Source organism: Physeter macrocephalus, chromosome 18 (genome assembly GCF_002837175.3).
Source record: "Physeter macrocephalus isolate SW-GA chromosome 18, ASM283717v5, whole genome shotgun sequence".
NCBI lineage: Eukaryota > Metazoa > Chordata > Mammalia > Artiodactyla > Physeteridae > Physeter > Physeter macrocephalus.
Window position 1 is genome coordinate 16936514 of NC_041231.1, and position 22773 is coordinate 16959286.

Below are 22773 nucleotides of genomic sequence, written 5' to 3' on the forward strand. Positions count from 1 at the left end.
CAGCAGAGGGAGGCCCGCATACCACAAAAAAAAAAAAAAAAAAGATGTCAATGGACACAGCCTGGGACAGACCATGGGCATCTTCTTGTGTGATATTCATTTTATTGAGACCAATTTCTCAGATTACTAAAAGAAATAAATGCTCTTTTGATGAAAAATTTTTTGGCTTAGGGGATGGTAGGCTCTGGAGCCAGTGGGCCCCATTCTTAGCTCGTCCCTATGACTCTGTGAGATCATATGTAACTGTGAGATCTAAGTCACATACCTTAAGAGAAGGCCACTCACTTAGATATAATCTCTATCCACATCAAGTGGCCATAAAACAATCATGTGAGATCTCAGGGGAAAGAACTGTGGAGTTATATGTAAAGACAAGTTTAGCCCAATCCGTTCTTTTTCTGTAAGAGAAAACTAAATCCGCACAACAAACCAAAATAAGATACACAAAACAAAATGAAATAAAAACTGAGGCCCAGGAAGAGGAAATAATCAGTCCAGCCACACACCTGCTTCATAGAGCAGGGCTTAGTGGAGGCTCCAGGGCATTTTCTCTCCACAATCAGGTTTGCCCTCAGATCGGTCCAACTCGAGAAGTAAAAATGGATGGTGGGCTGCGTCTTGCCGTAAGCTGAAGGAAAAGGCATTTAACCATTCGATGCCGTTTGAAGTAGGAATCGTGGAGGGTGACGGGAGAGATCTCTCCTTTAGCACCACAAGACGGGAGTCAGATGTGAGCCGCTGGAGTCCTGTGGCTTGCAGGTTCGTTGATTAAATCCTGGCGTACAGTACTCGAGAAGATTCAGCTTAGAGATGCCTTGAGAAATGTGGGTGGATTAGATTTATCAACAGTGATCACCGACCTCTCGGTTCTTTAACCTAGATCGAGTAAATCCTCCAGCAAAAGTCACAGCAGAGATTGAAGGAACTTGTCTCTCCATCCAATGGGAGAAACCAGTTTCTGCTTTTCCGGTCCACTGCTTTGATTACGAAGTGAAAATTTACAACACAAGGAAGGGGTATTTTCAGGTAATGCTTCAGCTCATTCTGATATTCGATGATAGACTTCTTTTAGAGACATTTAAAAAATTATTGTCGGTGACTGCTCTGGTTACACCTTGGAACTAACAAGGCCAAAAAGGTAATCTAATCTCAATCTACCTGGGTTTTATGAAAATAAATCAAACCTTACTGGCTTTTTGTCTTGAAAGGATCTATTACTTTTGGTTGAAAATAATGCAACGGATCAGATAAAAGTTCATTAGCACCACTGTTGGTGAAATGGTGCAGCTGCTACGGAAAGCAGTACGGGGATTTCTCAAAAATTAAAAATAGAATTATCATATGACCCAAGCTTTCTACTTCTGGGTACATATCCAGACGAATTGAAAGCAGGGTCTCAAAGATCTTTGTCCATCCGTGTTCACAGCGGCATTATTCACAATAGCCAGAAGAAGGAAGCAACCCAAGCGTCCATCGACAGAGGAATGGATAAACAAAATGTGGTCTATCCATACAATGCAATATTGCTAGCCTTAAAAAGGAAGACAATCCTGACATGTACGGTATCACGGATGGACATTGAGAACATTATGCTAAGTGAAATAAGCCAGTCACTAAAAGACAAATATTGTATGAATCCACTTACATGAGGTACCTAGCAGTCAAATTCATCAAGACAATGGTGAGACAATGGTGCTTTGGGGGGCTGGGGTGAGGGGGGAATGGGGAGTTTTTGTTCAATGAGTAGTTTCAGTTTTGCAAGATGAAAAGAGTGCTGGAGATGGGCTGCACGATGTGAACGTACTTTACTACTGAACCGTGTATTTCAAAATGGTTAAGATAGTAACTTTTGTGTTATGTGCATTTTACCACAACTTAAAAAAAAACCTGCCTCCTTAGCCCTAATGGACAAAAAGTTCAAGGGGAAAGGAACTGAATGAAAGTCAATATTTACTGAGCATCAACTATGCATTATGCTCTATTATCCTCACAGTTACTCTATTATGTAATGATCATTCTCATTTTACAGGAAAGTGAGGCACAGAGAGATTAAGTACGTTGCCCAAAGTCACAAAGCAAGAATAGAATAGAAGTCAGGATTCAAACTTCTCCCTTACAAATTCAATTCAGTTCAATTCGGGTTAATAAATATTTACGAGCTGGCTTCTCTGTGGGATATACAGACATAAATAGGTACTGTTTCTGCTATCAAGGGGCCTGGTCTACTGGATGCACTCACTCAGCCTCAGAGCTGCCTGACCATCGTAAATGTGGATAGTAATGTGGATCCATCGTAAATGTGGATACAAAGGAGGGAGCGGACAAAGCAAGCTGCCAGGGCCTCCACCCAGGGGAGGAGAACTGAACGGAATCTTGAAGGATGAAAAGAAACTTGCTTAGTGGGAGAGGCAGAGAAGGACTTTTTTTAGCCAGCACTTCCCCATGTATTTAAGCACACACGGTGAAAGACTGGCTTTCTTTTTAAAATTTCTAATCCACCCTACATTGGTACTTCTGTAAAGTACAATAAAAATGATTTGCTACAAAAATCACACATAGCCAAAGACAAGCCCAGTGATCCTGGGCTTGGACGCCATGGCAATGCCACGTTGCTATGAAAGCTCCCAAATTGTTGTCTCCATTTCTACATTCATCTCCTCAAGGATCGGCAACAAACAGCTCCGGACTCACACCAGCCCTCCAACCACACCTGGCGTGGCAGGGGTTCTAGGGCAGGAGGAGTACCTCCACAGCACGAGTGAGCGTGGTTCCTTCAGCCAAGTGGCAGTCATTTCGTCAGCCTGGACATGAGGCCAACGTTGGAATCGTAACTCTAGCTCTTACACTGGGACTTCTCCCAGGATGACTCTAAGGTTTTGTTTAAAAAAAGAAATGGTTTCTCTTTTTAAAACCATGGTCACAGGCAATGGAAACCACTAAAGTGTTTAGCTTGATAGAAAAATGTGAACACGTGCAGAATCGCAGAATTATTTTGGTAGCAGCGTGAAAGCTGGGTATGGACGGAGAGGGGACATGTGGACATAGAATACCAGTTTCATGGCTACTGCAACGGTCCAGGCAAAAAAATGATGAGACCTAAAATGGCAGTGGTTTTGGAGCAGGGACGAAGAAGGGAGAAACACATTCAGGAGTAGGTAAGGTACAGGCGGCCAGGGGACACATCTCGGGTTTGGGGTAGTAGCTGCACGGTGGGGACACTGACCAGTAGAGAGGATACAGAAGAAGGGTTTGTTTGTGAGAAAACAGCCTCATTTCAACACTAGACAATGTTAGCCTGTGTTGCCTACGGCAAACTGGCATTTACTGGGTGCTTATTATTAGGTTGAACTGCCCCAAATGGCTGTTTTTGGAGGTCAAAAATGGGTTGTTGAATATTATCAGTTTTCATAGGATTCAACCCAATATATCTTTAAACTTGGGCTTTACAAAGTTAATTCCATTTAATTCAATAATCCATTAGGTGGTATGGTTCCTATTTTACAGATGAGAAAACTGAGGCTCAGAGAGGTCAAGGAAATTGCCCTGCAGTGAGGTGGAGGTAGACCTGGGATTCAAACCCCCTTCTTCCTAGATTCAAGGTCCTTGCTCTTTCTGCTTCCTTATGCCCCCGCCACCCCTTGCTCCTTGCCCCCTGGCTTGGGGTGAGACACTGTATCAGGGATCAGCGAACTTTCATTGTAAAAGGCCAGATAGTAGGTATTTTAGGCTTTGCAGATCATACCGTTTTTGTCACAATTACTCAACTCTGCCATCAATACAAGCAAATAGGCGTAACTGCGTTCCAGTAACTGTGTTTGTGGACACTGAAATTTCAATTTCATATACTTTTCATGAGTCACAAAATATTATTCTTTTTCTATTTTTCAAACACTGAAAAATATGTAAGTCATTCTTAGCTTGCAGTCCCTACAAAAACAGGTAGCAGGCCAGACCGGCCATAGACTAGTTTGCTGGATCCTGTTGAATATGACGGAAGCCATGTGATATTGTTAGTTGATTAGAGAATATCCAGGGACAAGCGAGGGAGGTTATGCATTCTGCTATGTGCCACTCCAGCCTTTCACTCTGGAAATATCGGCTGGACCCGGATGGCTCATCTAGATCTTACAATTGCCTGTTTCATTTATTTTGGTTACTACATAGCTTTCCCCCCCAAGGGTGACTGCCAACACCTCCAGAGTGAAGCGGTCTAGAATAAACTAATCGATGTGAGTCTTACTGATTTTAAAGGGGCCACTGAATACTGAGTCACGTTACTTACATACGACCTCCCATCCTGATGATTGCCGTAATTTAAACTGCGTGTCCAGGGATTCTTACAATGCTATTTTTTCCCATTTAGACAGAAAAAACGACGACCAATACATTCATCTCTGTAACTGATGGTATTTCTGAGTATTCCATTCAAGTGAGAGCAGCAGTGAGCTCCGTGTGCAGAGCGGTGGGACCCTCCGGTGAGTGGAGTCAGCCTATTTACGTGGGTGAGTATCTCGTGTTTATTTTAAAGCAAGTGACCTTACTTGTGGTTATACCAGATCCTCCTGGAAAGTGTACACCTTCACTTGGGAGTCCTGAAATGCTTTCACGTCCCTACTAAGCCTCATCCTCTATCAGTCTGCTGCCTTTTTGACCAGACGTGGATTTACCATGAGGCCAATGAAGCTCCAGTGTTCAAGCTTCTCACTAGCAAGAGCCCTTCCAAAGTCTAGTCCTTTTTTTTTTTTTTTCCAGATTACCTGGTTCTACTTCTATTCAGTTTTTCCAAATTAAATTCTTTTGTTTTGAAATAACTGTAGATTCATATGCAGTCATAAGGAATAATGTCAAGAGAGCTCATGTAGCCTTTACTCAGTTTCTCTCAGGAGTAACTTCTTGCAAAACTGTAATATAATATGGCAACCAAAAAAGTGGCATTGCTACAACCCACTGATCTTATTCAGATTTCATCGATTTCATGTGTATTAGTTCTATGCAATGTTATCCCATGTGCAGGTTCATGTATATGTCACCACAAGGGTCCTTCCTTTTGCCCTTTTTTACTTTCATTTCTCTCTCCTCTCCTCCATTCCTAACCTCTGCCGACTACTAATCTGGTCTCCATTTCTATCATTTTCCTATACCTAAATCTGAATTTATACTTTTGTTTCATTTCATAAAGAAGATTCCAAAACTGAATAAGCTCAGGGCCCACAAAATCTGGATCCAGCCCTGGGCCCTCAGCATAGCAGACCTAGAGGATCCAAAGGACTGGGCATCACCTGGGCTCCTGCACTGGTTCTGCAGCTGTTTTTGTTTATGATTAAACTGACTAGCTTACTTGGCAAATACTATGATCATTGTATCTGTCTGTGGGATTGGAGAAGGGTGATGATGGAGGTTCTGAATGAAAGGGCAAATTTCCATTCTCCTTTTATGTCAGATGGCAATTCCATAACCTGGAGAGGTGGCCTTGCACCATGATGCTAGAACATGCACACCCCGTGTTTGCTACTGTCTGCATATCTTGGCCAGTTAAACAACAACTGGTGTATCTCATGTATGAGGCACAGGCATGCAGCCTGGGGACGCAGACCTATGTGGCTAAGCGCTGCCTGAGAGCTACAAGGACACAAAGAGGGGGAAGAATTCTGGAGTCTTCCACAGACAGCTCAGGTTTCATGCCAGCCTTAGCACGTACTGACTACATACCCTTGAACTAACCACTTCTCTCTGCCCGTCCGTGGATTCCCGGGACTAAGGAGATAATTAATATCCACCTCTCCTGTCTCACAGGTTATTGTGAAATACAAACAATGACAGCAGATAACATTTATTGCTGACTATCTTCCAAGCCCTGTGCTAAGTGCTTCACATGCACTAGCTTCACTAATCCTATCCACCAAACTGTTCTGCAGATGAGAAAACAGGTTTCGAAAGTTTAGACAGTTTGCTTAACTCTGCATGGCCAGTAAGTGGCAGAGAAGGAATTCAAACCCAAGTTGACTGACGCCAGCACCAGAGACCTTAGCTCTATGGCATGGGGGCCGGGACGCTGCAAGCTGCAGAGCTGAACAAATTAAAGACGTATTTAGGGATCCTGGTAGCTAACTTTGTGGTTATGGCTGGTCAAGCACGTGAATATCAATCTCCCTCATCCTACCAGGTAGTTAACGCTCCACGGAAGGGTGTACCTAAGGAGAGATTTCTTTCGGCACATGCTAGGATTTTCTATCATTTCATTCATTCACTTAGGCTAATGGGTGTCTCTGCAGGACATTCCTGGGCAGTGACCCATGGGCCCATGTGGATGTAAGTCAGACCAGATGCATAGCAGGGAGATTTCCAAGGGAGACTGGGAAAGACAAGGAAAGACCCGAGAAGTGGAGCTGGGTTCTGAGTCGGCAAGGGGACTGGTCTTTCTGAGTCGCTGAGTTTCCAAAGGGGAAAGGAGCCCCTAGAGCTGTGTGACACGACCAGCACAGCCTTATGGCACGCCCGCCACATCACCGCACTGGGACTCAGAGGCCAGCCTGAGCCTTGCTGGGAGAGGAAACCGAAAGGACAAAAGGAACTGAGAACCGGCCAACTGCACCTACTTCATGTTTCTGCCAAAGCCGGTCTTTCCCCCTCCCACCTGCATCCTCCCCAGGTCCAGGCCCCAACCTGACGAAACAGACCCACCGCACGCAGGCACCCCTTCCACACCGCTTTATCTGCACAGACGAAATCCACTCTACGCCCCGAGAGGGGGACCAGCAGAAGAAACGTGACTCCGTCGCAGGGAATTTTCAAGAAGGCTATGAATTTCTTCAAATGCCTGCGGTACAAGCTTAATTTTCATGACCCGCATTTGGTGGATTTTTTTTTCAATGCTTTGTTATTCCCCAAAGAACGAAAACTCATTGGCCCCCAATTATTCACATTTCTGAGTGTCTTCCCAAGATCACTGCGCATACAGTTTCAGAGTTTTTTAAATTTCTTTTTAAAAAATTCTGTTTGAGGACCTCAAACTAACTTGGAGACCAAGGTGGGAACCTTGGCTACGGAGCCAGTTCTGATTTTTTAGTGTTTGGGTTGTGAATTCTCATCAGTGCTGTCTGTTGAGAGTTTAGAACTTAGAGAGCGGAAGAAAGCGAGAGACAAATCAGGAGCTCTAGGTTTTGGTCGTGGCTCTCCAGTGCCTAGATCTTTGACTGAAGCTAGAGATGCGGAGATAATATTTCGTGAGCCCGCTAATCGGAGCCTGCTTCCACAGCTGTGTTGAGAGGGCGTCTCAAGTTACATTTAGGTCATCCGAAGGCGTGGCCATCTCTTGTCACCCCTGCAGGGGACAGACTGGTGACCAGCGTGGCAGGGTTCGGCTGCCCCCGACCTAGTCAGTCACCTCTAACCCCTCTGGCTCTCAGTTTCCCCACCTCACTTGTAAGTTCTCCCCTACTCTGCCTTTCATGTTCCCCTACCCCCACCAACCGCCAACAAAAGGGCTGAGAGAGAGATCGTGACCTGTGCTGAGAGTTTGTTTTAAGCTTGTTTTTAATTTATTTTTCACTCTCCACTTTAGAGCTGGCGCCCCATGATTATTTTCTCAATAACAGCTTCCTAGCTTGGAACCGGGCTCATTATCGTTTGCTCTCAGGTGTGCCTCACTGCCAGCCTCCACGGCAAATCCCATTTCATCTGCTGCCAGCCTGGTCATGAAGATGAGCTGATTAATATTACCACGCACCTTATAAATCCATCCTTTCTGGAATTGACCTCCCTGCTCACTTTAGGATCATTAGTGAATTTAATCAGTGCAGGCTCTCTACTGTCATCAGGATGATGAATAAACATCACAGGAAGCTCGGGCTCCTCTGGGACATTCCACACGGCTCTTCCTTACCCGGTGAGGATGCAGCAATAATAACGCTCTGCTTGCAGCCTACCAGGCAGTGTTCCCACTCCATTCACTTCCTCTAGACACCCTTCCTCCACTCCTACCTTGTCTAAAAAGTGGCACCCTGGAGCCCTCCCCTTCCACTTTCACACCAAGGCCCGACTCACATATCACCTCTCTGTTAGACATTATTAAGTCCACCTCCTTTATTTGAGGGAAACGGAGGCCCAGAGATATTAAATAATTCAGTAGTTACCAAACAGCCAAGAAGTGGCTATTAATGGATAATATTCTCAAATAGGTGACATATGAGTCAATTAGCAAATTGGAATAGATTCAATTTACTAATTAACCCATCATCACCCAGCGTTATTGAATCAAGAGAGAGACACCAGATGAGTAAGTTTTGACTGATAAAAAGGGAGGGCGGAGGAGACAGGACTGCTGTCCCGCTCCGGCCGGCAACGTCCCTGGACTCTTGTGTCAAGAGGCACAGGGGCAGCCGTCAGGGGTCCAGCCAGCCACAGTGTGCTCTTCACCTGCCCTGAAACTCTGCCCTCCTGAGCTGGGATTTCCAGAACATGGAATACTTCTTTTTTTTTTTTTTCTCAGACGGAAGGAGCAGTTTCATCTTATCAGCCCTCCTTATCAGCTGCCTTCTCTGCCTTATCTGAAGGGCTAACTTTCCACTTTTCACACTTCTTCCTCCTTTTGCAACTTTCTTAACTTCCGGACTCTTCTGTTCCCTTATTATCTGGGCCATCTCCTGTTTACCAAAACCTGGTGTCTCCTGAGTGGTTTCTGGTCTGGGTGAAGATATTCCTTTTCTCAAGTCCATCATCTTCTCTTCTCTCTCCCCTCTCGGAAGCTCAAATATCATGCAGGAAACAAGCAATAATGAAAATAAAGTTTCCTTCAATAATGCCCTTCCCCGTGGAAAAGGGTGTTACACATGCGTCCACCCAGCCGCGCTGCTGGTCAGGCTCGGTGGCTCTGAGTCCAGCGTATCAGTGACGGGTCTTCCCCCCAGCACAGGCCCTGCCCCTCAAACAAACAATTGGGTTTTGCCCTGACATCGCTGAAGGCCGTATCTGAATGCCAGGATCTATTCGATAACGGTACCAGGTACCAATTAAAATGTATTTACAAAAAACATATATTGCTTTAGGCTTGAGATGTGTAGCACTTACACCCCGGGGAGTAGGGGAAAGTTCACCGCATTTCTCAGATGGCTCAGCTGTGCGGTCAAGGTCGACACGGGCGGCGGCTTCCTTTCGGGGCATCTTCCTCGAGACCTGCTACTCACAGGAAATCCTAGCCGTGGCTTTCTGTCACAGTTTGGTTGCTTGTCTGTGTGTTTAGGGTGGGGGGAGTCTTAGAGTCACATCACACGTTCTGGAATCGGTAAGGACTTCATGAAAAGAGGTGGAAGCAGAAAATCAGGGAGGGAAGTAAGAACTGGGGCTGGGTTGGAAGCAAGGCTCCCGCAGGGAAACTCTGGGGCCTTTGTCCTCGGACTTGACATTCATGGGCTGTGAATGAGTGAGGAAAGCCGGCACCCCGGCCCCAGGGCACGTGGAGTCAAAACCTGGAGGGCTTGCTGTCACCTTGGAGATCCTCCAGCCTACCTCCTACATTTTCCACGTGGCCGGCTCCACCCTCAGACTCCGCGCCTGTGCTCTTTTTCTTTTCGCCACCATCTTTCTGTTTACATCCTCACGCTGTCGTGAACAAGGGAGAAAACCAGGAAGGAGAAAGGTGAAGGGCAGACACTGCAGAGGGCTCAGATCCACTTTCCCTGGGTCTTCCAAATGACTTTTGCAAATTCAAATGCTTCTGTGAAGAAATGGAGGGCTTCTGGCTCATTAGTGACAAAAACTGACTGAGGAATAAAAAGGTGACCCAGTCAGGAACTTGAAAAACCCACCTGGCTTCCCTGAGGCTGATGTAACTTGTGACGATGCTGGGTTTTCTTTGTAAATGGGGGCTTTCGGGTTGGGAAATGTGGTGGCCGCTTTGATCCACTGTTTCCTCTTCCCCAGGCTCCTGTGGTTTCCAGGCTGGTAGACCCACGCCTGGCAGCCCTACCGCTTACTCCTTGCCAACAGGGGAGCAGGACCACTTCAGCCCCGTGGCCCGAGGGAGGGCCAGCAGGGAGCCTTCAGCTTCTGTCCCCAAATGTCAGGGGCAGGGAGCTCCCCGGTGCTTTCAGGCCCGGCCGCCTGGAGGTGTGGTGTCCACGCCAGACGGCCACGCGTGACCTCTGCCTCGAGACAGGCCCGCCAGATGATGGGAGGAAGGTGGGACTCCCCTCTTGGGGTAGCAGGTTGGTAGAACAGGGCCAGCAAACCCCTTACAGGGAAGAAAGTTCTGGGTTGCCTAGGGCCCCAGAAAGCACACACCACTCGGTGCTGTGTGCAAAAGTCTGCAAAGAAGAAAAGGATGGCAAAGAGGAGTTTCTCTATTTAGTCTCATCAAGTCGTGTCCTACCGAGGACAAATGCAGACCAACGGTAGGGCAGTGATCCCTCTAGGGAATCCTGAGTGCGTGAAGGTACACCTGCACATACACCCCCCCCATCCCAAGCATCTCCATGTCCTTTCCATATTCGGGGTCATTGAGCCCAATTTCCCCAGATGAACACAGAACACGTTTTGTGCGTTTTGCTCTGGACCCCGGACTACCTATGTTCTGTCCACTGAGGCCGCATTTGCCGAACCCTCTCTCTCACTCTCCCGAAATCAGGTAAAGGGATTTTTTTTTCCCTAAAAAAAAAAAAAACACTCCCACAATCCACTTGACAGCTGCCTTAGAAAGCTCACCCACCCAAAGGGCTTGCTTATGATTTTTGCTTGCATTGTGAGCCTGTGACCGGCTTGGCGGGTCCCTTCACAGACGATGCTGCGGCCTCCCGCTCTAATGAGAGACAAGCGCAGGAGGCTTCGTAGACTAATGCACCTGCGTCCTCTCAGTTATCCAGCCCTGTCAGTGCCCTCAGAACTCCTCCTAGCGCCTGCTGGTTTAACAGAGTAGGGCTGCTTCACTGGAAGAGCCCCATCAATTTACTAATGAGCTCTTTTCCTGCAGAACCTATTGTTGAGTCTGAAATTAGATTCAAATGCAATATGGAATCCCTAAAGGCCATACTTGTATGAACAGCTTAAAGGTGGAACAAGCCTCCAAACCAAATCGATCTTCTAAGAGTTATCAGTCTGAACTACAAAGATCATACAATTCTAGAACAAGTGGACCTGCAGCACCAGGAGGAAAATGATTTGACAAAGCTCTGAGGGCAGCCAGAGGCCGAGCTGTGACTAGGTCCAGGGCCTGCTTCTCTTTAACCGCCATGCTCCTCGTCCCCCTCTGTCCCTTTCCCACCGTACACTCCCAGGACATACAGCACGAGCAGAATTTTCAGTAGCTGGCTAATTCTCAAGGTTAAATGGTCAAGACGTCAGAAACTGAGGAAGCCAAGGTCACCGAGAAACCAGACAGCTGAACTCCCAAATGCTCCAAGTTGTCGATATTGGGAGAACATCCTAAAATGAGGTGCAGAGTCTGAAGGGCTTCTTCTCCTTGGCAGGACAGGCTTTGTGACTTCGTCTTTCTAAAGCTCATCTCTGCATAACCAAACAGTGGCGCCCATCAATTTCTTGAATCGAAACGTCTGTGGCTTCCGTTTTAACGGCAGAAAACTCATTCTTGAGTCAGAGAAAAGATTCAAGTTACCTGGAAACACTTGTTCTTAAAAAAATGTCCAGGGCTTCCCTGGCGGCGCAGTGGTTGAGAGGCCGCCTGCCGATGCAGGGGACGCGGGTTCGTGCCCCGGTCCGGGAGGGTCCCACATGCCGCTGCCGATGCAGGGGACGCGGGTTCGTGCCCCGGTCCGGGAGGATCCCACATGCCGCGGAGCGGCTGGGCCCGTGAGCCACGGCCGCTGAGCCTGCGCGTCCGGAGCCTGTGCTCCGCAGCGGGAGGGGCCACGACAGTGAGAGGCAAAAAAAAAAAAAAAAAAAAAAAAGAAAATGTCCAACGTCAGAGACCCCAGAATTCAAATTAATGATGTACTGAGGGGCCTCCCAACTTTTACAGAATTAAAATTCTTAATCATTTTGACCAGAAGGATATACACTGTCAGTGGGAAATGCACCCCTGTTCTACCTTCAGTGAAATCAGAGGAGGTGCTGTCTTTAATTCATTTTACTTACATAATTGACTCTCAACTTCGTTTTTGCATTAATAAATAACGTAACGGTAGATAATCCCCAAGCAATTTCTATTTGGTAGTGAACATGTGAAACCTTTTTCTTGCACTGAATTTACCTCCCAGTTTAGGTTTTCTTTGCAGTAAAGCTGACCTCGGCTCTGCTGTCTGGGGGGTTAGCTCTGTTCTCAGGTGGCGGTAGGGGAGTAGTTCTGAAGCAAGGTGGGACACTGCAGAAACCAGGCGGGGAGAAATGACTCACGTGCCCCCTCCCTCCAGGCAGTGACGGTGACTTTGCTTTCCACATAGTACCTTGCATGCACCACTAACTTTTTTTTTGATCAAAAGAAATAAAATCAGTTGCCTCTCCAAAGAGGTTTTGTTAATTCAGAGAGAATCTTCACTTATCAACGTGAGCGCTCAAGTGAACAGCTAGAGAGTGGTTTAACTGAAAAGGTTTGTGTAAGCACGCTCAGAAGTGAACGGCACTTTTATCAGGACCTGACATACCAGCCTGCAGAGAATTGCACAATTTGAGACACCAACGGGACCCAGGGTGCCACCCTGATAATATTGATAACACCACTCATTCTTTCTGCAGGACTCAAGCTTCACCTGTTTAACCTACTTGTAAACAGGAATAATTTTGCTACTGGCGTAACCCTTGCTACATTTATATTCCATGTATATGAGTCTAGAGTTTCTGAATGTACTTGTTAGGGGACTTGCATAATGGTTCAGAGTGTGCTATAGTGAGTTTCAGAGATGGGGCAAGGAGGCAGGCAGAATCCCTTATTCAGGAAATCAGAGTGGGAAATAAAGCGAGCTGGTATTTGATTTCACGGTACTAGTTCGTCCCAGTTGCTCTTTATATTAGCTACGTGCAAGTGCAGTAAAAACTAGGTTTAACGGGACACTCGGTGACAATCCAGAAAACTAAATACTAATCCTACAACCAGTGAGTGTCTATGGGATTTGAGAAAATAAAAGGTTTGTAAAATGATGAAAAGCAGAGCCTCAGAGAGCCAAAGTGTGGCTACCACCTGTTTGTAAAACAGCTATAAATACATGAAACTTCTTTTTCAACACCATGGTCAGAGATTTTAAATAAAGTGATTCAGTCCTGGCTAGAGCCTAGGGAACATCAGGAGGAGTGGTAGCCTACAAGGCAGCCCCCTTCTACTGGAGACACAGCCTGCAAACCCAGCCACGTCCAACAGCTGAGACACAACAACAAAACAGGGCTGCCTTGGAGGGAAGTGGTACGCAGCCGGGAAGAGGACGCTCGGGAGGGTGTTCCGTGACAGAGAAATGTTTAGGATGTGTTCCGTGAAGCGCCTGCCCATGCAGCTGGTCCTGCGTTTGGGGGTGGTTGGCAGGGGGACGGGGTCCCTGCACCGTGGTTAAGGGCACGCTGCTCAGCGCGTCCTGGGCTTCACCCCCAGCTACTAGCTGTGGCCCTCAGCTGACCCCCTCCGCCCTTCTCTGCGACAGCTCCTCCATCCATCAAACTAGGACAGCAGTGCCCACCCTGAAGCACTGCTGTGAGAATTCAAGTGAGATTGCAAGGTGAGCACTTTGCAGAGTGTCTGGTACCTAAAAAGGGAATGTCAAAACATGTATAGAAGATAAGCTATTGGTGACTGCTGGTTTGTGATAACTTTCATTTTTTTGTTCTTTTCTACAACTTTCACCAATGAAAATATACTAAAGTCAATTTTGTGAGAGGTCAGTATACACCAAATGACAATGCCGTGGATTGGGTCAGGGGTACTAAAAAATGTGCTGCATTGAGAGCATTCTTAAGGGTCAGGGTTCAACTTCCTCATTTTTGCAGATGACGAAACTGAGGCTCAGAACGGCCACCTTCACAACAAGCTAAGAATAGAACCCAGGTTTCCAGACAAGGCAAAGTCATGAGACAAAAGCATGCATATCTTGCATTAATGATGGTACAGATGAACCTATTTGCAAAGCGGAAATAGAGACAGAGATGTAGAGCACAAACGTGTGGACACCGGTGGTGGGGAGAAAGGGGAGGTGGAATGAATTGGGAGGTTGCGATGGACATATACACGCCACTGGGTATGAAATAGGTAACTAGCGAGGGCCTGCTGTAGAGCACGGGGAACCCCACTCAGTGCTCTGTGGTGACCTGGATGGGAGGGAAATCCAAAAGGGAGGGGATATGTGTATACATATGGCTGGTTCTCTTGCATTTATGGTTGGGTGTGACGTACTGGTGTAAACCAAGTCGATGAGGAAAGGAGGGAGGGGCTACAGAGAATGAGGAGAATCCAAGTGTCTTGCAAGGATTCCAGTTTGGGATCTTGGAAGACGGGAGACCAGAATGAGGAAGTTATGAGGGAAGTTGTTTCGATGTGAAGAAGGGTGTGAGTTTGGTTTTGAATGTTGTCAGCTTGGAGACGCATCCCAGTGGGTTCTACCTACAGGCGGTCTCAGATCCAGACTGGGAGCTGGGCAGGGATAAAGGCTCGGGAGAGGATGCCAGGGAATTAAAAGATGAAGCTGTGCTCAACAAACATTTCAAAGTTCAAAGAATAAACCATAGCGGAAAATACCAAAAGGTTAAGGCTGAGCAGTGAGGCGCAGTTGAAATTAAAAAGGGGGGAAGGAAATGATATTGAAGAAGAGGAATCTTTGGGTAAAGGAGCCAGTGGCTTGGTTTCCAGGTGGGTGCAACCATCAAATCTGAATTCAGGAGGGAGGTCAGGAAAAATAAAGTTGGAAAAAGAAACTGACCGTCCTTTGGCTTCAACCAGGAGGAAGCCACCAGCAAATTTTTAAAGTGCTTTCTGAGATGGGAAAATGAAGCTGCCTGAATCCCTTATTCAAGAAATGAGGCTGGGAAATAAAGTAAGGAGGTATTGGATGATAGTTGGGAGAGATGGCAAAGTAATGGCTTATTCAAGATAAAGGACTCTATGAATATTTGAAAGCAGAAGGGAAGAGATGAAGGAGGAGAGATTAAAGCTGCTGGGAGGTAGAAGATAAACCTCAAGTAAGAGTTCTCAGGAGGCCAGAAAAACAAAAAAAAATAGTGCACGAGATCAAGGCAACATTGGAATCACTAGCATTAAATCCTCAAGACATCTCTCCATCCTGATACCTGGAAAGATTTGAGTTTTAAGTATTTGGGGGCTTTTGGAAGTCTTAAGATACTTACAAGGGACTTGAAAATTCCACTTACATTCACTTCTCATTTTATAATAGAAACCGTTAATGGCAAACCAAGGATTACGACCTGCTTCTCCTGGTGTGGGGTGTATATCTCACCTCTGTACTTAGAGCTGCAGTCACTAAATTACCTGTGTCTTTATTTGCTTATCGACTTCTTCCCTCAACGTGCAGGAAGGGAGGGTTCACATGCCTTCTTTTAACGCTGTCTCCCAGCAACGTGTATAATGTCCCACACGTAACAGGAGCCCAATAAATATTGGCTAAATGGGTGAATAAAGGAATGAATGAATACAGAAAGGACCCATGCATTCAGGGAGATAACTCAAGATTTGCATTCTTCTCTAAAAATGAATCAGACAGTTTAGCAAGCAGGTTACCCTTTAAACACCATTTGGTAGATGGCCTTGGGTTTTTCTTGACGGTATTTCCAGTACCTTAAAAAAAAAAAAAATCACACACACCCCAAAGCTATCATCAAAGCCCACAGAAGAATCTATCCTTGAGTATAGATTAGAAGCAAATTTAACTAGATAGTCGGGCAGCATGTGGCATATTTATACTTTCTGTACTGAATCAAGTTAGCATCTACGTTCCCATCTGTGAAACAGGTATAATCCTAAGAGGTGCTGTGAGGATAATTCAGATTGTAAACTTACAACCGAGTCTGATACCTTTGCTGTGAATTGTATGAGTATTATCCCACACTGTATTTCCTCTATAAGTCCAAGTTTGTAAAATGTTTTGATTGTACTGCAATTAGGTTACTGAGTAGGCTTACATTTTTGTACCTTTTTCATCTAAAAACCTTAGCAGTCACCAAAAGCTGCTAAGCTCCAAGAGCCAGCTGGCATATTACCTAGAATATACTCCATAAATATCTGCTCACTGATTAAATAATGCCTCAAGATTAAAAGTGGCCTCATTGCCATTGCCGTTATTTCATTTCACTCTTGTATCAACTTTGTGAGACGGATGCTCCGTGCCCACCCCGCCCCATTTTACAGGTGAGAAATCTAAAGCTCGGGGAGGTTAAGCTACCTTCCCAGCATCACCCAGCACCTTCAACTCAGACCCAAGCCCCTTTATGCCCTAGTGTAGTCATCTCTCTTTTCTGCTGATGATTCTAGTTCTGATTTACTTTTTTTTTTTTTTTTTTTTTTTTCCCCATTAGGAAACGATGAGCAGAATCCCTGGACAAAATGGTTCCTTATTGCAGTTACGGTGACCATCTGCTTTATCTTGTTAATTTTCTTACTCATCTGCAGAATGTAGGTATTCTTTTTATTTGGGTGCTTTCACTGGGATCTAAATATTAGATTTTTACCTTCTTGCCATGCATCCACTGGATGGAGGGTTCTTGTTAGCAGGTGGAATTTACGACATTTTTGTGTCTTCCTGGACAGCCTTTCCAAGATGAGTGTGGACCCAAATAAAAAACTTGGAAACAGTAGGTGATTTACAGAAACTGGACACAGAGCACAACACAGCCCTCAGTCATTAGATACCCCCTTCCTGAATTTGTCAACAGTCTATTCATCTCCGTGAAGGATTTTTTTTTGGCTGCACAGCGTGGCATGCGGGATCTTAGTTCCCCAACCAGGCATCAAACCCGTGCTCCCTGCAGTGGAAGTGTGGATTCTTAACCACAGGAATGCCAGGGAAGTCCCTCTATGAAGGTTTTTACATTTGTGTTTTTTTGATGCCCTGACTGCCTTCCACTCCGTACTTGGTTGCCTCTGTTGAGCCCCCAGGGCATGCTTGTTACGTCTTGGGTAAAGAAAGGCATCCTATTGGATGCTGAACTCACTGTGGTTGGTGCCTCCTGTGTTATGATCCCCAATTATGAGATACCAACTCCTACCCTGGCCCTTCGGTCATCCAGTCCCTTACCGGCTGATCGTTCCCAGGTCAGACACAGATTCTGGAAGTGTCATGCAGATTTGGTGGCCAAACCTAGAGTTTGCAAATGGCCCCATAAGAACTTCTCATCCCTTCTGGCATCCAGGAAGGCCAAGTGCCACTTAGGAGGCTGCAGAACATGTTCTATCTTAGCTTTTTCATAATTCAGAAAGTGACTTTTATTTTAAAGAGCTTCACTATTATAAATGTCTTATCAGATGGCATCTATAGGCTGGGGGGCGGTTGGCAGCTCAAAGGAGAGGAAAAAGACAGTAAAAAAAACCCTGGGAGCTGGCGCCTAGGGGGAGGGGCCGCCTACCAGCATCGTGGGTAACCCCGGGGCCCCACGCACTTGATGTACATCATTGTCAGAAATCAGGCCTGGTAACACGCACCAACGTGAAGCAACTGCCATTTTGTCTTTCTTGGATGACTCAGAAGTCACATCAGAGCCTTGCAGTACCCCCAAGGTCTTCAACTATTATTAAAATGTAGATATTCGGAAGTCTTAGTCAATGAAGATTTTGAATTTATAAAACAGCAGGTCCAGGGATTAACGAGGTCAATTTTGAGAGTAGATATTTAAGGACAAGAAAGGCTGTTCTTGCTTATCTATTTCCCTCCTTTACTCTGTTTTCAGATGCCACTTATGGACCAAGTTGTTTCCACCTGTTCCGGCACCAAAGAGTAATATTAAAGAATTCTTTGTAACCATCAACTATGAGGTAATATTGAAGGTTCTTATGATATGTCATATCTGCCCAGGGTTGGGTCCCCCGGGATCTGTCACTGGGTCATTCGTTTTCCATGGTACAAGGCAGGGTCTTTACCCAGGAGGCCAGGTGTCTTCATGTTGCTTCAGTCATTCTGCTCTTCGGCTGATTGTTTTAATATATGTTCATTACAGTCTTTGGATATTGCAAAGGTCCTACTCAATTATGACTGTCCTCACCAGTCAGACTTGAACTTTTATTTTCTATCACCCAGCTCTTAACCGACCTTGGGCAATTCCTTCAACCCCATGGGCCCTGACTTCCATTTCTGCACAGTAAGGGGCACAGATGAGATGGTCCAATGACCTGTTCAGCTCTGACGTTCTAACAATCAGAGTTTCGACACATGGGTACCTCAATCAGTAAAGTTTTTCAGCGGGATTTTTCCTAGTTCCTTAGTATAAAGAACCATAGAAAAGGCAAATGATTTCCCCAAATATGTTTTCTTAGGCGCTGTTAACCATTCAGGGCACTTAGGCTTAACTGAACGCTCACTTACCAATGGCATCCAATTGCTCTAGCATCACATGGTAGAAGTCATCCTTTCCCTAGTGAAATGCCTTGGCATCTTCGTTGAAAATAAGTTGTCCATGTATATCTGTGTCTATTTCTGGACTATTAGATTTCAATGATCTATTTGTCTACCTTTACGCTAATATAACACTGACTTGATGACTACAGCTTGGTTGTAAACTTGGAGACCAGGTAGTGTAAGGCCTCCAAACATGACTGTTCAAAGTTGTTTTGGTTATTCTAGGTCCTTTTTATTTCCACATAAATTTTAGAGCCGGTTTATCAATTTCAACAAAAAAAGCTGCTGGGATCCTGATCAGGATTGTCTTGTATTATAGGTGCACTTGGGGAGAAGCGACATCTTAAACAGAACGAGTCTTCCGATCTGTAAACATGACATCTCACCTTATTTTTGTAGGTTTTCTTTAATTTTTGTTAGCAAGGTCTTGTGCTGTTCAGTGTATTGCAGGTTGCTTGTCAAATCTGTCCTTAAATTGAATGGTTATTTAGATCAGGGGCCAGCCGACTTTCCGTAAAGAGCCAGATAGTAAACATTCAAGGGCCAAATGCTTTATCACACTGCCACTGTAGTGGGAAAACATCCACAGACAATATGCAAATGGCTCTGGCCAATAAAACTTGATTTACAAAATCAGGCAACGAGCCAGACTCAGCCCACAGGCTGCACACTGCAGACCCTCATCAAGCAATTCTCTTAACAAATTTCATTTTCTCTCTGATAAAGTTACTCACGGTAGGACGAGTCAACTGGTGACTGGTTGTAGGGGCGTCTGGGTCGATCACTCACTCACCAAAATGGATCACTGCAGTAAGCGGTGACCTTTCTTTAGAGTTTGCAGTTCGGGTGTTTGGGATGATTTAGCGGATGACAGTTACTGACCTACTGAAGCAGAGAATCAAGGCTGGCCCAAGAGTCACCCCTACCCTCAGTTCCACCCTTGTGGTCTCCTTTATCAGGGGGACCGCCGGCTTGCTCTTGTTAACCCGTAGCTTTTCTGGAAGGAAAGTGTGCCCCACTGTGAAACTTGTTTCGCTTCCTGTGAATTCGTGCTGTGGATCCCTCGTGGATCTGGCACACTCATGCCTGGAAAGCACCTGTGGTGTAAGCAGCAGACTCAAGTCATCTGTCCCAGCCTCTTAATAGCACATCTTAGTGCTGGTATCTCATTTCCCTTCACAGCCCCCAAAGATTTCCTTGCACATTCTGAGGTTGGTAAAAGAAACTGGCTTAACAGCTTACTGTGTAAGTTTGGGATTTGTTGTTAATTAAAATCAAGTCATGGGGATTTCCCTGGTGGTTCAGTGGTAAAGAATCCGCCTTCCAGTGCAAGGAACATGGCTTTGATCCCTGGTTGGGGAACTAAGATCCCACGTGCCGCGAGGCAACAAAGCCAGCGCCACAACTCCTGAGGTCAGCGCCTCAACTAGAGAGCCCATGTGCTGCCAACTACAGAGCCCACATGCCCTGGAGCCTGTGAGCCACAGCTAGAGAAGAGAAAACCCACACGCCAAAACTAGAGAGAAGCCTGCACAACTAAGACCCGATGCAGCCAAAAAAAAAAAAAAACAAGTCATGAGTGCAAAACAACAACTCTTGGGGCAGACAGGCTGGTTTCAGAATAAGCAAAGGATGTATGTCAAAACCCATCACTACCAAGCTCTTCCGGACAACGCACTCTCCTCTCACGTTGCAGCGGGTCAGGAAAAACAGATCAGTGAGAGGGACGGGGTGGGGCGGGAGGGCTGCAGGGTGGAGGGGGAGAGTGGGGAGAATTGGGGAAATGAAGGGTCACCTCCTGCTCTCGGTTCTACCACCTCCACTTGGAGGAGTAGGTGCCTCAGTACAGAGCTGACCACAGCTGGGCCACGTGTGGCAGTGCCCCAGCCTCTACCTTCAAAGGCAGAGCCTGTGCAACCCACTTTTGGGGGCTTTGCTACAAGGACAACGAGGGGGCCCATTAGCGTTATGGGTAAACCGCCAGGAAGCCTCCCGCTGGTGGGAAAGGAAACCCTCTGCTTTTCATCACTGCTCACACCTCTAAGCTTGATGTTGGTACCCAGAATCCTGGGATTCAGAGGGTAGCTGCCAACCCAGAGAGGCTGTTAAGCATGATTTTGCTTGTCCAGGCCTGAGGTAGAAATTGTTCTGTAATGTTCAAGAGACAGGTTCTGGTGGGAGGAGAGGGAGGGAGAAGGAGGGGATGAGCTTTTTAGTGATAAAAAAGACTCACTGAAAAAACTCTTGTTCTGAGCTTTCCATTTTTCACAGACTGGTTTCCAGCCATTCTTTGTTTCTACACTGGTAACCGGAGAGGGTTCCTTCCGAGATTAAGTAGACAACAACCTATTAAAAGTACATAAGGCAGAGAGCACAGTTGCCGTGTTCATCACTGCGTATTCAATGCATCACATGGTGTCCAGGGCAAAAAATGTACTGGGACTTCCCTGGCAGTGCAGTGGTTAAGACTCCACGCTGCCAATGCAGGGGACCCGGGTCCAATCCCTGGTCAGGGAACTGGATCCCACATGCATGCTGCAACTGAGAGCCCACGTGCCACAACTAAAAAAGATCCCACGTGCTGCAACTAAGACCCAGCGCAGCCAAAAAAACACAGGTGTGAAATGATTCCTACATCGCTGGTGGGAATGTAAGTTGGTGCAGCCACTATGGAAAACAGTACGGAGGTTCCTCAGAAAACTAACAATAGAACTACCATAGGATCCAGCAATCCCACTCCTGGACAAAACTATAATTCAAAAATATACATGCACCCCTGTGTTCACAGCAGCACTGTTCACAATAGCCAAGACATGGAAACAACCTAAATGTCCATCGATAGATGAATGGATAAAGAAGATGTGATACGTATATGCAGTACAATGGAATACTACTCAGCCATAAAGAATGAAATAATGCCATTGGCAGCAACATGGATGCAACCAGAGATCATCATATTAAGTGAAGTCAGTCAGAAAGAGAAAGACTAATACCATATAATATCACTTATATGTGGAATCTACAATATGGCACAAATGAACCTATCTACAAAACAGAAACAGACTCATAGACATAGAGAACAGACTTGCGGCTGTCAAGGGAGGGGTGGGGGGGACGGACGGGCTGGGAGTTTGGGGGTGGTAGATGCAAACTACTGTATATAGGATGGAAAAACAACAAGGTCCTACTGTATAGCACAGAACACTATATTCAATATCCTGTGATAAACCATAATGGAAAAGAATATAAAAAAATAATATATATGTGTAGAACTGAGTCACTTTGCTGTCCAGCAGAGACCGGTACAACACTGTAAATCAACTATACTTCACTTAAAAAAATATGAAAAAGATGTGCTGAATGAGTAAAGGGGGTCAAGGAATACAGTCTCTTACCGGAGGTATTTTTTTGGTCATGAATTTTGTAATTAATATCAGCATTATTTATAAGAGCCAAAATTGGACATAATACCCCTATTTAAGGGAAGACTATAGTCAACTGTGGATGGCATACAATGGAACTATTCAAAATGAGGCAGCCAAAGAACATACAGTCATCCCTCAGCATCTGCAGGGAGCATGGCTCCAGGAGACCCGGCGGGCACCAACATCCGCAGACACTCGAGTCCGTTATGTAAAAGGGTGAAGCTCGTGGATACCGAGGGCTGGCTGTATGTAATTTAAAATAGGATGTGATGCTACGCAGAAAGAAATCCACTTATAAAGCTCTTCAAATAACTGTAAAGATAACTATCTAGAAAAAAGCACTGAAGACAAACAGTGGGCTGTGCTTGGGAGTTAAGTTCATCGGTATTTTCTGGTTTTCTTCCTACTTATTTTCCGCATTTTCTTCAGTGACCATTTACTATTTTCATAAACAAAATTGACTTGAAACCAATTGTAAAGAAATTCAAAGACTCAGAAAGTTCTCTAAAAGACATCTAAGGAAGGATGGTTTGTTTTGCAGAAAACTGGTTCCAGTGAAACAGAAATTGAAGTCATAAGCCATGCGGAGGAGGCTGGATCTGAGACCCTGGAGGACTCCGTGTTTTGACTGTCCCTGGAGCATCGTCAAAACCAACTCACGCGGCTTCCCTGGTGGCGCAGTGGTTGAGAGTCCGCCTGCCGATGCAGGGGAACCGGGTTCGCGCCCCGGTCCGGGAAGATCCCACATGCCGCGGAGCGACTGGGCCCGTGAGCCGTGGCCGCTGAGCCTGCGCGTCCGGAGCCTGTGCTCCGCAACGGGTGAGGCCACACCAGTGAGAGGCCCGCGTACCGCAAACAGACAG

At 45.9% G+C, this 22773-nt stretch overlaps 1 protein-coding gene across 1 annotated transcript in view; it reads left to right on the forward strand.

The window, feature by feature from the left end:
- Positions 1-22538, forward strand: part of IL5RA (interleukin 5 receptor subunit alpha) — a 28461-nt gene extending 5923 nt beyond the window's left edge. Inside the window, exons 6-10 of the mRNA XM_024124059.1 lie at positions 881-1026; positions 4364-4502; positions 16453-16549; positions 17821-17905; positions 22452-22538. Coding sequence (XP_023979827.1) covers positions 881-1026; positions 4364-4502; positions 16453-16549; positions 17821-17905; positions 22452-22538 — 554 coding nt within the window. The remainder of the gene's footprint in view (positions 1-880; positions 1027-4363; positions 4503-16452; positions 16550-17820; positions 17906-22451) is intronic.
- Positions 22539-22773: the final 235 nt, after the last annotated feature.